This window comes from Polypterus senegalus, chromosome 5 (assembly GCF_016835505.1).
Source record: "Polypterus senegalus isolate Bchr_013 chromosome 5, ASM1683550v1, whole genome shotgun sequence".
Lineage (NCBI taxonomy): Eukaryota > Metazoa > Chordata > Cladistia > Polypteriformes > Polypteridae > Polypterus > Polypterus senegalus.
The window spans coordinates 131,898,663-131,913,494 of NC_053158.1; the positions used below are offsets into that span (position 1 = coordinate 131,898,663).

Consider the following 14,832-nt stretch of genomic DNA (forward strand, 5'->3'; position numbering starts at 1 on the left):
GACTCATGAAGAATTTTGTGAAAGCCCTGAACAAGGAATGTGAAGGTTTTCGTTATTTAAGACGCATGTTCCCTAGAATAACTGACGGCAGGATTAAAGAAGGCATTTTTGTTGGCCCCCAGATCAGACATGTTATGAGTGACAAGTGGTTTGGAGATCTGTTAGTTGGGCCAGAAAAAATTGCCTGGAAAGCCTTCAAAGACGTTGTTTACAATTTTATGGGCATTAACAGAGCCCCAAACTACAATCAGCTGATAGACAAACTTCTCAAAGCATAAAAGACAATGAAGTGCAACATGTCACTCAAGATTCATTTCCTCCACACTTGGACTTCTTCCCTGCAAATCTCGGTGCTGTCAGTGACGAACACAGTGAAAGGTTTCACCAGGACATTGCTACGATGGAGAAATGATACCAGGAAAACTGAAATCTGTCAATGCGTGCGGACTACTGTTGGACACTGCAACGTGGTGTACCAGACACTGAATACAAAACAAAATCAGGAGCAAAATACTTTTAATTCTGTTGAATTTAATAGCTTATGCGAAACATAAACGTGACTAAATACATTGTTGCCAGTAAACATATAAATATCTAATTCTCTACGTGATGCAGTAAAACCAACTATATATACCCAGTAAGTACATGTCACAATCAGCAAAAACTTTTCAGGAAGCAAGACTTTTCAAAAAAATTGTTTTGTAGTGTTCAATTTTGTAGGATGGTGGTATGGTGGAGAAACTTCTACTGCTGCCGGGGCGGACTGGCCATTAGGGCATTTGGGCAATGCCTGGTGGGCCGCAGACTCTGGTCTGGTCATGGGCCGGCCATTTCATGAAATAAATTTTATGTACTGGTTACTGTTTGACATTAAAATTAATTTTCTAAACTACTAAACATTTATCTGTTCGGTACTGCGATTTTTATATAGTCCTATATAATATACTGTATTATGTCTGCAAGTTGTTTTAGTTGTCAATACACAACATTGCATCGAAAAATTTGGTCAAAACTGCCTTTTGCCAATTTCTGTTTTGATACTGCTAGATTTCGGTTAGCATATACATTACTCCGGTTGAACCACTTAACTGATGCTTACAAGCTATTGTTAATGCTGCCAGTGTTGCAAGTGCAGTGTGAAAGATCATTCTCTGTGTTGAAGAGAATCAAAAGCCACCTGAGAAGCACAATGACGCAAGAACATCTTGAGGCGTTAATATTCTTGTCGGTGGAGAAAAGTATGCTTGCCAAACTTGCCACTCACAGTATTGTTGATGATGTGGTTGCTAAAAGCAGCAAACTGTGTAAGCTATTAGCCTACTAGGGTACTGGCACTTTGACATGACATGTACATTTGACATGTATTCTAATAACATGAAAGCTGTGTAACTACATTTTTATTTTTCCTTAAATTTTATTTCTAAGCATGTCATCAAATTTTTAAGTTGTGTCTAAACAACAGTGTACAGATTAAGATTGGCAACAGTTTAGATAGAGTTCATATCATAGGCTCATAGGAAGTAGCAAGACGCGTACTCATCACAAATATTAAGAAAATTACAATGAATAATAGGCCAAGTGGGTCAAACTCGTCACCTCACTTGTTGAAGGATGCCTGGGCCAGTTTTGAGACCCAGTCCATTCTTGACTGCTGCTGCCCCATTACTTCAATTCGTGGCCCAGGCACTATGTACTCTTACTATGTTTGGATATTCTCCAAGTTCCCTGCTTGCTACAGCATACTATCCAAATTTAGAAAGACATGAATATTAAGTTAATTGGAAGCTTAGAGTTGGCTTCGATGTAATTTTGTTAGTGAAAAATGGCTTATCTATTATTATCTAGATTGATCTTCCATATGTATTAAAGCATACTATTTTATTTAGTGAATGTATAAATTATTGAGCCATAGTGGGCAAAATAAATTATATATTCTATTAGATAAATAGATAAATAAGCATATTTTACAATTAAATATTTAGGACACCCTGCCCGGGATTAGTTCCTGACTTGTGCCCTGTGTTGGCTGGGATTGGCTCCAGCAGACCCCCGTGACCCTGTGTTCGGATTCAGCGGGTTGGATAATGGATTAATGGATATTTAGAAAAAAATAAATCTGTAAATGAATGCATTAATTCATCATTTTAGTTTGAAATAATTAAAAATACATAAAATGTTACAAGGGGATCTTACTTCATAATATATATATATATATATATATATATATTTTACAATAAAGTGATTCTACTTTATTTCATATGAATTTCAAAATAAAACTGCATTTCTGAGCAGTTTAGTGGCACTTCGGTAAGCTCTGATGCCTCATAGCTCCAGAAAACAACTGGCTTTGAATCCTGGCCCTTCACTATGTATGTTCCCACAATATCTGCACTTCTGGGTACAGAATTTCTCTCCAAAATTTCAAAGGCATGTGTCTTAGAAGAAACGGTAGCTCTAACATTGCCCTGGTATCACTGATAATCAGAATGAGCAAGTGTGCTCAACAATGGAGGCAATTTTGATTTTTGCTTTACATCCATTGCAAATGGGTTTGACTCCCAACAATCCTGTGATGGACTTAGTGTTCAGAAAATAAACAAAAAAATCTTTCTCAGTTCTGTCAGGAACATCCCGATTAGCAAAATCATGCAACATTTTCATGCAACAGTCATATTTCTTCATAATCATACGTCATATATGATGATACTTTCATGTTATTACAACCAATTTAATATGCATACGTCAAACAAAATACCTTATATACATCCACTCCACTAAGAACAGCAGTAGTTAAATTATGTGTTAGTAGTCGACAGATAAAAACTATATAATGGCACACGCTTTGAAATTGTATAACTGCATAAACATTCAATTACTGACAAAATCTTTACTGGTGATCATGCAAGAGAACTTGTTTTCCTTCTGTGTATTAAGTTAGATACTTCAGCAAGTATATTACCATTCATCTAGCATAGAAAACAAATTCCAATAGTTTTTGCATTTGCTATAACTATAAATACATCTCCGGATCAGAGTTGTGACTGTGTTGGATTATACCCATGGACTGATAGAGAGTGAAGAGAGTTTTCGAGGGGAGTAGGGCTACCATAGGCGGCCAGGGTGGCACAACCCCCTAGTCTAAACCATAAATACTTAATTCCAAACCAGAAACCTGTAGGACCAAATGAATACTTCAGATCTCATTTTCTAAAACTCAAATGTTTTTAGTTGTTTACTATTATTAATGATGTTATCTTCAAACCTGAAAAAAATCCATAAATAAAAAGAAATAGCTTAAAAATAGAAAACCAAAACACAACCAGAAAAAACCAACACCAGAAGTTCACTTGTAATATGGAATAACCATAGTTCCTTCCCTAGTTTGGTGTCTTTTTTTTTTTTTTTAAATTGTATTTTGAACATTTATTTGTTAACTAGGGGGGCAAGCCCCCCTGTGCCTTCGGCGTCCAACCCTGAGTTGCAGCCAGTCTGCCGCTCGCGTTGTGAAGAGGGAGGCTGAATGCACCCCAAGCAAATGTGGTCGCTCCTCCGAAACCCCTTGTGCAGGTACACCAGGTTAGATCTCCTGTGATTGTTCTCAAAACTACTGTATAAAATTATTTTTTGACCACCTATGGCAGCCATAATTCTTCCAGCTAGCTAAGTAAGTTTAGATTTCCTTTCCAGCTTACAATTTAATGTCACATTTACTCTGGAAGGCAGTATTCCATTTTGTAAATGGCATTTTCACCTGAGTGATTAGAACTTTTTTTTTCTATTTAAATAAGGAATTGCACAGTAGGAGATATGCACTATGTATTATAAAATCCAGACATGCTAAAATGATGTAACAGATTCCTGCTCCAGTTAAAGCAAAGTAAGCGTCCACAAAGTTTTAATCAAAGGTGTGCACATTTATTGAGCTACCACAGCTATGCTGATGACACACAGCTGTACTTATCAATAGCACCTGATGACCCCGATTCTCTTGATTCACTAACACAATGTCTGACTTGTATCTCAGAATGGATGAATAGTAACTTTCTCAAGTTAAATAAAGAGAAAACTGAAATCTTAGTGATCAGCAATAATGGATACAATGAGGCTATTAGAAATAAACTGGATACATTAGGATTAAAAGTCAAGACGGAGGTAAAAAACTTAGGGGTAATTGTTGACTGTAATCTGAATTTTCAATCGCACATTAATCAGATCACTAGGACAGCATTTTTTCACCTAAGAAACATAGCAAAAGTTAGACCTCTTATATCTTTGAAAGATGCTGAGAAATTAGTTCACGCATTTGATTTCAGTCGACTAGATTACTGTAACGCACTCCTCTCAGGACTACCCAAATTGTTTGCAACTAGTGCAGAATGCAGCTGCTAGAATCCTAACTAGGAAAAGAAAATCCGAACACATTTCTCCAGTTTTGATGTCACTACACTGGTTACCTGTGTCATTCAGGATTGACTTTAAAATTCTGCTTATGGTCTATAAAGCCTTAAATAATCTCGCCCCATCTTATATATCGGAATGTCTGACACCTTATATTGCAAATCGTAACCTTAGATCCTCAAATTAGTGTTTCCTTAGAATTCCAAGAACAAAGCTTGAAAGAAGTGGTGAGGCGGCCTTCTGCTGCTATGCACCTAAAATCTGGAATAGTCTGCCAATAGGAATTTGCCAGGCTAGTACAGTAAAGCACTTTTAAACACTGCTGAAAACATTACTTTAACATGGCCTTTTTATAACTTCAATTTAACTTAATCCTGATACTCTGTATGTTCAATTCTTCATAATAACTATTCATGGTGGCTCTAAAATCCGTGCTGACCCCTACTCTCTCTTCTGTTTCTTTTTCCGGTTTCTGTGTGGTGGTGGCCTGCGCCACCTCCACCTACTCAAAGCTTGATGATGTTCCAACAATGATGGATGGATTAAAAGGCAAAAGTCTACGTGACCATCATCATCAAGTCCTTCCGTGAGAACTCTAAATCCAACGAGGACTGTTTCATTTATGTTAGGTAGAATGCCCAGAGGGGACTGGGCAGTCTAATGGTCTAGAATGCCTACAGATTTTATTTTTTTCTCCAACCGTCTGGAGTTTTTTTTTTTTTGTTTTGTTTTTTCTGTCCCCCCCTGGCCATTGGACCTTACTCTTATTCTATGTTAATTAATGTTGACTTATTTTGTTTTCTTATTGTGTCTTTTATTTTTGTATTCTTTATTATGTAAAACACTTTGAGCTACTGTTTGTATGAAAATGTGCTACAACAACAACAACATTTAGTTATTTCATACAAACAGTAGCTCAAAGTGCTTTACATATTAAAGAATAGAAAAATGAAAGACACAATTATAAAACAAAATAAATCAACATTAACATCGAATAAGAGTAAGGTTCAATGGCCAGGGGGGACAGAAAAATAAAAACTCCAGACGGCTGGAGAAAAAATAAAATCTGTAGGGATTCCAGACCATGAGACCGCCCAGTCCCCTCTGGGCATTCTACCTAACATAAATGAAACAGTCCTCTTTGGATTTAGGATTCTCACGGAAGGGCTTGATGATGATGATGGTCACGTAGACTTCTGCCTTTTAATCCGTCCATCATTGTCGGAGCATCATGAAGCTTTGAGTAGGTGGTGGTGGCGCAGGCCACCACCACAAAGAAACTGGAAAAAGAAACAGAAAAGAGAGTAGGGGTCAGTAGCGATTTTAAAGCCACCATGAATAGTTATTTTGAGGAAATTGAATATACAGAGTATCAAGATTAAGTTAAATTAAGATTAAAATGAAGTTATAAAAAGGCCATGTTAAAGTAATGTGTTTTCAGCAGTGTTTTAAAGTGCTCTGCTGTATAAGCCTGGCGAATTCCTATTGGCAGGCTATTCCAGAATTTAAGGTGCATAGCAGCAGAAGGCTACCTCACCACTTCTTTTAAGTTTTGTTCTTGGAATTCTAAGGAGACACTCATTTGAGGATCTGAGGTTACGATTTGGAATATAAGGTGTCAGACATTCCGATATATAAGATGGGCGAGATTATTTAAGGCTTTATAAACCATAAGCAGAATTTTAAAGTCAATCCTGAATGACACAGGTAACCAGTATAGTGACATTAAAACTGGAGAAATGTGTTTGGATTTTCTTTTCCTAGTTAGGATTCTAGCAGCTGCATTCTGCACTAGTTGCAAACGATTTATATCTTTTTTGGGTAGTCCTGAGAGGAGTGCATTACAGTAATCTAGTCGACTGAAAACAAACGTGTGAACTAATTTCTCAGCATCTTTCAGTGATATAAGCGGTCTAACTTTACTTATATTTCTTAAGTGAAAAAATGCTGTCCTAATAATCTGATTAATATGTGATTTAAAATTCAGATTACAGTCATCAATCACCCCTAAGCTTTTTACCTCCGTCTTGACTTTTAATCCTAATGTATCCAGTTTATTTCTAATAGCCTCATTGTATCCATTATTGCTGATCACTAAAATTTCAGTTTTCTCTTTATTTAACTTGAGAAAATTACTATTCATCCATTCTGAGATACAAGTCAGACATTCTGTTAGTGAATCAATAGAATTAGGGTCATCAGGAGCTATTGATAAGTACAGCTGTGTGTCATCAGCATAGCTGTGGTAGCTCACGCTGTGCCCTGAGATAATCTGATCTAACGGAAGCATGTAGATTGCTATATAAATAAATGTTGTTGTTGTTATGAAAACCAAGGCAATTCATTTTTTTTTTTCTCTTAGCTAAAAACTGAAACGGGATAGAGCAAGACGACAGGCCTACTGCTAATTAGTGTATACTTTGAGTGCCTGCAGCACTGTCTATATGGGTCAATAGCCATTAGAACATTATCCGAAGAGTTAGATAATGGAGAAGCAACCATTGTAGGAAGAGATCATAGGAGATGGGCAGAAGGCCAGGTTCCCACAAATGGACCCTGTATGGAACAGAGTTTAGAGGGTTTCACTAAGTGTGGCTGTCCTGTTAGCTGTTATGTGGGACTTCGAGACCCAGGGCCACCAGAGGAAGCACAATGAAGGATATAGGACATTCTAAGGGTGTGCCACATTTTTGATGTAGTCCTGAGGATTGCACTGGAAGTAACTGAAACATGTCCTTAGCCAGACAGCCTTTGACTATACAGTCAGTAAGAGGATTTGACAAGGGCTCAAAACGACAGGAAGGTAATGCAGCCAGAATTTGGTGAAATTAAAAGAGTAGGGGAGTTTGGAGGTGCTTGTACATTGTATTTTGTAGACAATGAGATAGTGGATGAGACATTCCACTTAGTAGAAAAGGTCTAAAGCCTTTCACCAAGATTTAATTCTGCATGTGTGAGCTTCCTATTTTCAGTTTTCTCACCTGTCACCTATATGTATCCTGGGTACTTATTTGGGTATTATAAAAAAAAAATTAAAAATATGTAAAGCATCAGAATAAAAAAATATATATTTCAAGATATTGTACTGTACCTGTACATCTTCACTTTAGTTTTCATGAGCCCAGGTCCTTCTAAGCGAAGAGAGACATTTTCCAGATTTTTCTGCAGGGGATTTTTAAATTCAACTGTTACTGACATTTCCTCATTCACTCTTGGCATCCCTGTTGTCTGCAACAACAAAAAAAAAACAAGCTTTGTGTATTCAAGTTTTTTTTTTTGTTTGTTTGTTTTTTTACTTAACCTGAGTGTCATTAAAGAATTCTGTATACCTTAAATAATAAAATTCCTCATTGTGGAATAACAGGTACTAAAAGGCCAATATTTGTTTTATAATGTATTAAGTAATTGCAATGCCTTTAGTAGTTAGTTAATGATGTTCAGATTACATTTTACTTTTTATCATGTAAAATCAGTCATTGTTGTTCTTTTACAATTTTAACTCTTTTCTAAAATATCTTGCTTATCTGCACATGACTATAGAAAGACCACACTCTACACAGGATCTCAGAACTTCACAACACCAGCACACATTCACAACTAAAGTACACATGTACCCTTTATGAAATAAAAACCTTACACTTTTTTTAATGAACTTTGGTGAAAACAAAATGACTATATTCTACACAAAAGATATCTTGGCCTTAAATTAACTTTGACACTGTGATTGTTATTGTCTCTTATTACCTCCAACAGGCAATATGGGTAAACTAACTAATAGTCATCACCTTAGTCCTCCAAATAAACAGCCTGGTTTTTTAATTGTAGTTTTGTTAACTGTTCTGAGGAGACACACAAGTAAGAATTTTATTGCACACATGATGATAAACTTGATTTGAATGGTATGTTTATTTACAGAAATAAATTTCCAAGAGTACAAACGATAAAGAAAAATACAATGACTAAAGGAAAAACTTGATTATCCTTTGGATTAATCTATTATCTCATAAACAAAGTAATACATATTTAACTGAAAAGAAACAAAACCGAAATTTACTCTCTCTCTCCCTCTCTCTCTCTCATTCATTCATATATATTGAGATAGAGATAGAGACAGAGATTGAGCTAGATATATTTACAGTAGATATATAGATATAGATAGATATACAGTAGATAGATAGATATAGATAGAGATAGATAGATATACAGTATATAGAAATAGATATATATTGAAATAAATATACAGTATATAGAAATATATATATATTGAAATAAATATACAGTATATAGAAATAGAGTGAGAGACATAAAAACAATATATAAAAAGATTAGCAAAATCGTGCAACATTTTCATGCAACAGTCAGATTTCTTCATAATTGTACGTCATATATGATGATACTTTCATGTTATTACAACCAATTTAATATGCATACGTCAAACAAATTACCTTATATACATCCGCACCACTAAGAACAGCAGTAGTTAAATTGTGTGTTAGTAGTCGACAGATAAAAACTATATAATGGCACACGCTTAGAAACTGTATAACTGCATAAACATTCAATTACTGACAAAATCTTTACTGGTGATCATATAAGAGAAGTTGTTTTCCTTCCGTGTATTAAGTTAGATACTGACGATACTTCAGCAAGTAGATTACCATTCATCTTGCATAGAAAACAAATTCCAATAGTTTTGCATTTGCTATATACATACATCTCAGGACCAGAGTTTTGACTGTATTGGATTATACCCATGGACTGATAGAGAGTGAAGAGAGTTTTCGAGGGGAGTAGGACTACCATAGGCGGCCAGGGTGGCACAACCCCCTAGTCTAAACCATAAATACTTAATTTCAAACCAGAAACGTGTAGGACCAAAGGAATACTTCAGATCTCATTTTCTAAAACTCAACATCATTAATAATAGTAAACAACTAAAAACATTCATCTTCAAACCTGAAAAAAATCCATAAATAAAAAAACAAATAGCTTAAAAATAGAAAACCAAAACACAACCAGGAAAAACCAACACCAGAAGTTCACTTGTAATATGGAGTAACCAGAGTTCCTTCCCTAGTTTGGTGTCTTTTGTTCTTCTTCTTTTTTTTTTTTTTTTAATTGTATTTTGAACATTTGTTAACACCCCCTGGTGTCTTCGGCGTCCAACCCTGAGTTGCGGCCAGTTAGCCGCTCGCGTTGTGAAGAGGGAGGCTGAACGCACCCCAAGGAAATGTGGTCGCTCTTCCGAAACCCCCTTTTAACACTAGAATTACCAGAGCCTACGAAAAAACTCGTAAATCCAGCCCAAGCAGCAGGCAGCCTGCTATCCCATCCCCCGACCACGGCATAATGGGCAAGAAGTTCTCCCAGTTCATGCCTCGATTATCTGGGAGTGAGCTACCTGTATAGAGTAAATTTCATGTGTGTTCTGTGTTTACAGCAATCTATGTAAACACATCGTTAAAACAGAAACATTTTTCATGTTTTAGTAATAAATGACAAAATGTAGACATGAACTGTATGTGTGAAGGCTGATGGCCAAATATCAAATAAACACTTTCACAAAAGGTGCAAGTACAATATGACAGCTTCTGTGGTGAAATGGTAAGAACTACTGATTTATAATCCAGAGATCATCAGTTTGAAACCAGCTCCACCACAACTTTACTGTTTTGAGTAGAGAGATACTCTTTTTGTTAATATTATACAATAAAAACATGAATTTGATTTATCTGTAACTGCATGTGTAAATTTATAGTACTTGTAAAAGTTAGTGGTTTTTTTTAACTTTCATTCTCTTAGTCACGATCATGATACAACACTCACCCCCGCCCCAGATCTGATGCTGTTATTTTTTATCTGAAACTGCGAATAACTGTAGATGTGAGTGGTATTTTCGGACAATGGAACTGGAAATTCTCTGATCTGAAGTTGACACACAAATGCTGGTGAATCTGCCTTCTTCCTATCTCATTGTCACTTGAATTTATTTATTCAGTTTTATTGAGTGTTCCTGCTCACGTTAAATTAGTATGCACCTTATTATCCATGATGTCAAAGCCACACTGACAAAAAAAAAAAACAGACATAGGTGTATATATATATATATATATATATTTGGAATAACTCATTTTATGGCCTGCATAGTGCATTATGTAAAACATTGTGGAACGGATGCAACATTATTCATATTCATTTGCATGCCGCCTTGTGCTTGTAGTCAGTGACTGCATTTTTTTTTTTTTTTCCTGATCTTGCCCAGTCTACACATTTTGGTGCATGGGGTGTTTTTTTTGTACTCCAGGACATGCAGAGGAAAGAATAGTACAGAGAGGTCAGCAATGTACACACTTCTCTCTGTGCTGTGGTTCTAATTACACTGAAGGGGCTGGAGAAGTGGTTGTCTTGGAACAGAAGCTTTTCGATGTTGCATCCTCTTTTGCTTTATCCATCGCCTTTTCTTGTAAGAAGCGACTACAAAGTTACTCTGCAAGGTGAGCCATAAATACTCTTCTTTTTTCAGTGGCCCTCGTGCATGCCTTGCACAGTACATGTGTGATGATCGCCGCCAAGTCAAGTGTGTTGTAGCACAAGCAACCGGCCACCCACATGCTCCTGCCACACTGAATAAGTGCACGCCTTCTGGTGCATGATGTCAATGCAGCACCAGGGAAAAAATAAGAGACAAATATATGTGACATTTTGAAGAAATAATTGTATGACCTGAATAGTACCAATCAGAAAACCTCACACTAATGCAATATTATTTGAAAACGAACAGCGTCAGATCGGGTGTGAATTTATACTGCCGCTGTTAGTTAGAATCAGATGGGGTGTGGTGAGTTTGCAAGAGAGAGAGCGTGAATGTGACTGAGAGAATAAAACTGGGAAAAAAAGGTAACTTTTACAAATACCATAAATTTACAGCTGATCTGACGTGAGACGTGAGTTCTTGATATTTTTTAATTTATAATTTAAAAACGGAAAAAGAATCTGAAAATGTAATAATATCATATTAAAGTTTGATAAATTCTGAAAAGAATGATGTCAAACATATATATGTAGGTTTTAAAATAAGCCAGATTTAAAGCGTGACAAAAAAGTGACATAACGTCACATAAAATAGTTGCACTTTTAGGCTTAGGATTTTAATTATATATGGAGTAGATTTATTGTTGTAAATATTCAGTTTATTTTATGATATGCTCTTTTTTTATGTTTAGCCTAATGAAGCAGGGCCCCATAACGTTGCACCTGGGAGACCGCTGCAATGATTTGCCTCTGCATTATGTTGACTCCACTCTTCTTTGGGTTTATTTTGGAATTTGTATTTTAAGTTCTTTTTACTTACTTTTCTGGTTTTGGAGTTGGGCTGTGATATTAGGATTTCCAGAATTATAGAATTAGAATCGGCGGGCTGAAAATGGAGGGTAGACCTTATGAGAAGGGTTTAGCAGTCATAGTGGATCTAAGCTATAGACTTCCCGACAGTGTTCAGAAGCCATTAAGAAAGCAAACAGAATATTAGGTTATATAGTGCGATGTGTGGAATATAAGTCCAAGGAAGATATGCTCAAGCTTTATAACACACTGGTGAGACCTCACCTGGAGTACTGCGTTCAGTTTACGTCTTCTGGCTACAAAAAGGACATAACAGTGCTAGAAACGGTTCAGAGAAGAGCAGCGGGGCTACAAGGGATGAATTACAAGGATAGATTAAAACAGCTGAGCCTTTTCAGTTTAAGCAACAGAAGATTAAGAGGTGACATGATTGAAGTGTTTAAAATTCTGAATGGATTTAGTATAGTGGATAGAGACTGCTATTTTAAAATGAGTTCATCAAGAACACGGGGACATAGTTGGAAACTTGTTAAGGGTAAATTTTGACAAGCATTTGTTTTTCTTTACACAAAGAATGATAGACACTTGGAATAAGCTACTAGTAGTGTGGAAGACAGTAAGATTTAGGGACTTTCAAAACTCGACTTGATGTTTTTTTGGAAGAATTAAGTGGATAGGACTGATGAGATTTGTTGTGCTGAATGGCCTGTTCTCGTCTAGATTGTTCTAATGTTCTAATTTGTTTTGTTTGCTTTAGATTTGCAGAACCAAGCAAAACTGAATCTAGCTCACCAAACATTAAGATTTCTAATATTTTACACTGGCATATATTCTGATAATTTCATATTGAGTTATCCAGTAGTATTTCTAACCTTTATCAACTTGTCTCTGAAGGTTGTCTAACTACTCTTGCCATAATCTAATAACTCTAATAGTAAAGGTTACATTTTTTTACAGCTTTGTCCTGCTCTTGTTTCTTTGTTGTTCCAAAAATATTTCGTTTGCATGTTACATATTTCAAAAAGAATGTCAACACTTCATTTTAAACTTTCTTCATCTTTCTTGAGTGCAAACCTGCACAAAATAGTATGCAATCTGTTCTCTCTCCTATACAAAAATCGGCTTGTTTATTTGATGCAGATATAAAGTCTGTAATCGCTTGCTCACTTTTCTAAAACATTCAAACCATCTAAGCCAGGGGTTCTCAACGTCGGTCTTGGGGACCCCCTGTCGCTGCAGGTTTTTGTTCCAACCAGCTTCTGTTTTTAATTGAACTCCTGGGCTAATTAAGTGAACTGATATTTACCACGTTCTGTGTTTAAGGAACAATATATTAATTAGAAAACTAAGTTTGCTATATATATATATATATATAATATATATATATATATATATATATATATATATATATATATATATATATATTAAAATGTACCAAGCAGTTATATAGGAATAATGTATTTTTTTCTTTTTAACAGTATTTTCGTCTTGATTTTCATTCTACTTTTCTAGGTGTTCTAATTATTTAATGAATCCATTATTTACTAATTAGTGGGTCTGACTCTAAAGTAGCTGCAGCCTTTGATTATTCAGTGTTGTTTGCCTGGGTGTCTGCTCTGCTCGTTTTAAGTTGTCATTATAATGATCCAATGAAGGGGGGAAAAACTGCACAGAGAAAGGGCAAAGTATAATGAAATCAACAAAAGAGAGTTAAGAATTTAAATCTATAGCAAAAGCAGAAATATTTATAAATGTCTTATAAATGTAAAATCATGCTGCTATGCTTTGTTGAATGTCGAATAAAAAAAAAAAAAATACCAGCTAATTAATTGAGATCAGTGCTATAAGGTGTTGTCACTGATTAGGAAACTGGTTGGAACAAAAACCTGTAGCCACAGGGGGTCCCCAGGACAGACGTTGAGAACCCCTGATCTAAATCATCTCGAAAGTATACAGAAGTAAATTTTTTGTATCTTTTCGGCTTCATCCTTTTTATGAAGAAGCATTTGCACCACCATTTCAGCATTTTTCTTTCTTTCAATGTTGTGCAACATTTCCTATGAGTTTTTGCTTTTATACTTGTTTCATGTAAGACAAGAGTTGACATCATTACTTCCACCACATGTTGCATTTATGGTTCAATGTTATGTTTTTTGACCCCATATTAAGCTGAGTGTGATGAGAATGGACAAGATTAAAAAATTAGTTTATTAGGGAGTCAACTCAGGTTAGAAGGTTGGGAGACGAAGTCAGAGATGCAAGGTGCATAGGTTTGGACTTGTGCAGAGGAAAGATGTTGGTTATATTAGGAGATGGATGCTAAGGGTGGAGCTGCCAGGCAAGAGGTAAAGAGGAAAGCCTAAGTGAAGGTTTATGGATATGGTGAGAGAGGACATGCAGGTGATGGGTGTAACAGAGCAAGATGTAGAGGAGAGGAAGATATGGAAAATGATGATTCACTGTGGCAACTCCTAATGGCACAGCAGAAAAAAAGAAAACAACTGAGTGAGGGAAAGATGCACATTAGAAATTGTTTCAACCCTCAGACCAGAAAAAGGCTCTCTATTTGCTTTCTTCGTCTTTGATGTATCCTTGCATTTTTTTCTTTTAAAAATGGTGTATACCACATTTTCCACGTTTGAAAAAAATTTTGCTACTGTTCTTTTTTTTTTTTTAACCATGGCTCTTAACTTCTGTAAAATACATTATAAGGTGCTTTTGTGCCACATGGTATTGTCAAGTTCTTTTTAATTTTGTGGGGCCTCTTGGGAATGAGCACTATATAGACCGACCTGGAGGATGGCAAACATAAAAAGGAGTCAGTAAGATGTCACAGTGAACTTGCTTTTTTATAATCTATATGTATTGTTGACACCATGTTTGGATTGTAATTCTCTTTATCTTATTCTGGCTATTCCCTATGGCTCTGCCCATGTAGTAGTGAAACAGGACCCGGCTCCCCACTCCTGACATCATGCTTCCCCCGTCCCTTGGCCCACAGCCACTGTTTTGGATTAGAGTGAATACATCTCTCCTGCAAGCGAACTATGATTCTTAGCGTGATGAGAGAAGTCGCAAAATCAACTGGAATGT

At 36.0% G+C, this 14,832-nt stretch overlaps 1 protein-coding gene across 2 annotated transcripts in view; it reads right to left on the reverse strand.

Moving 5' to 3' along the window:
- The window catches only part of LOC120529507 (coagulation factor XIII A chain-like), a 255,609-nt gene that overhangs the window by 9,900 nt on the left and 230,877 nt on the right, over positions 1 to 14,832 (reverse strand). For both annotated transcript variants that reach the window (XM_039753362.1, XM_039753363.1), the window contains one exon: positions 7,490 to 7,626. In XM_039753362.1, coding sequence (XP_039609296.1) covers positions 7,490 to 7,626 — 137 coding nt within the window. The remainder of the gene's footprint in view (positions 1 to 7,489; positions 7,627 to 14,832) is intronic.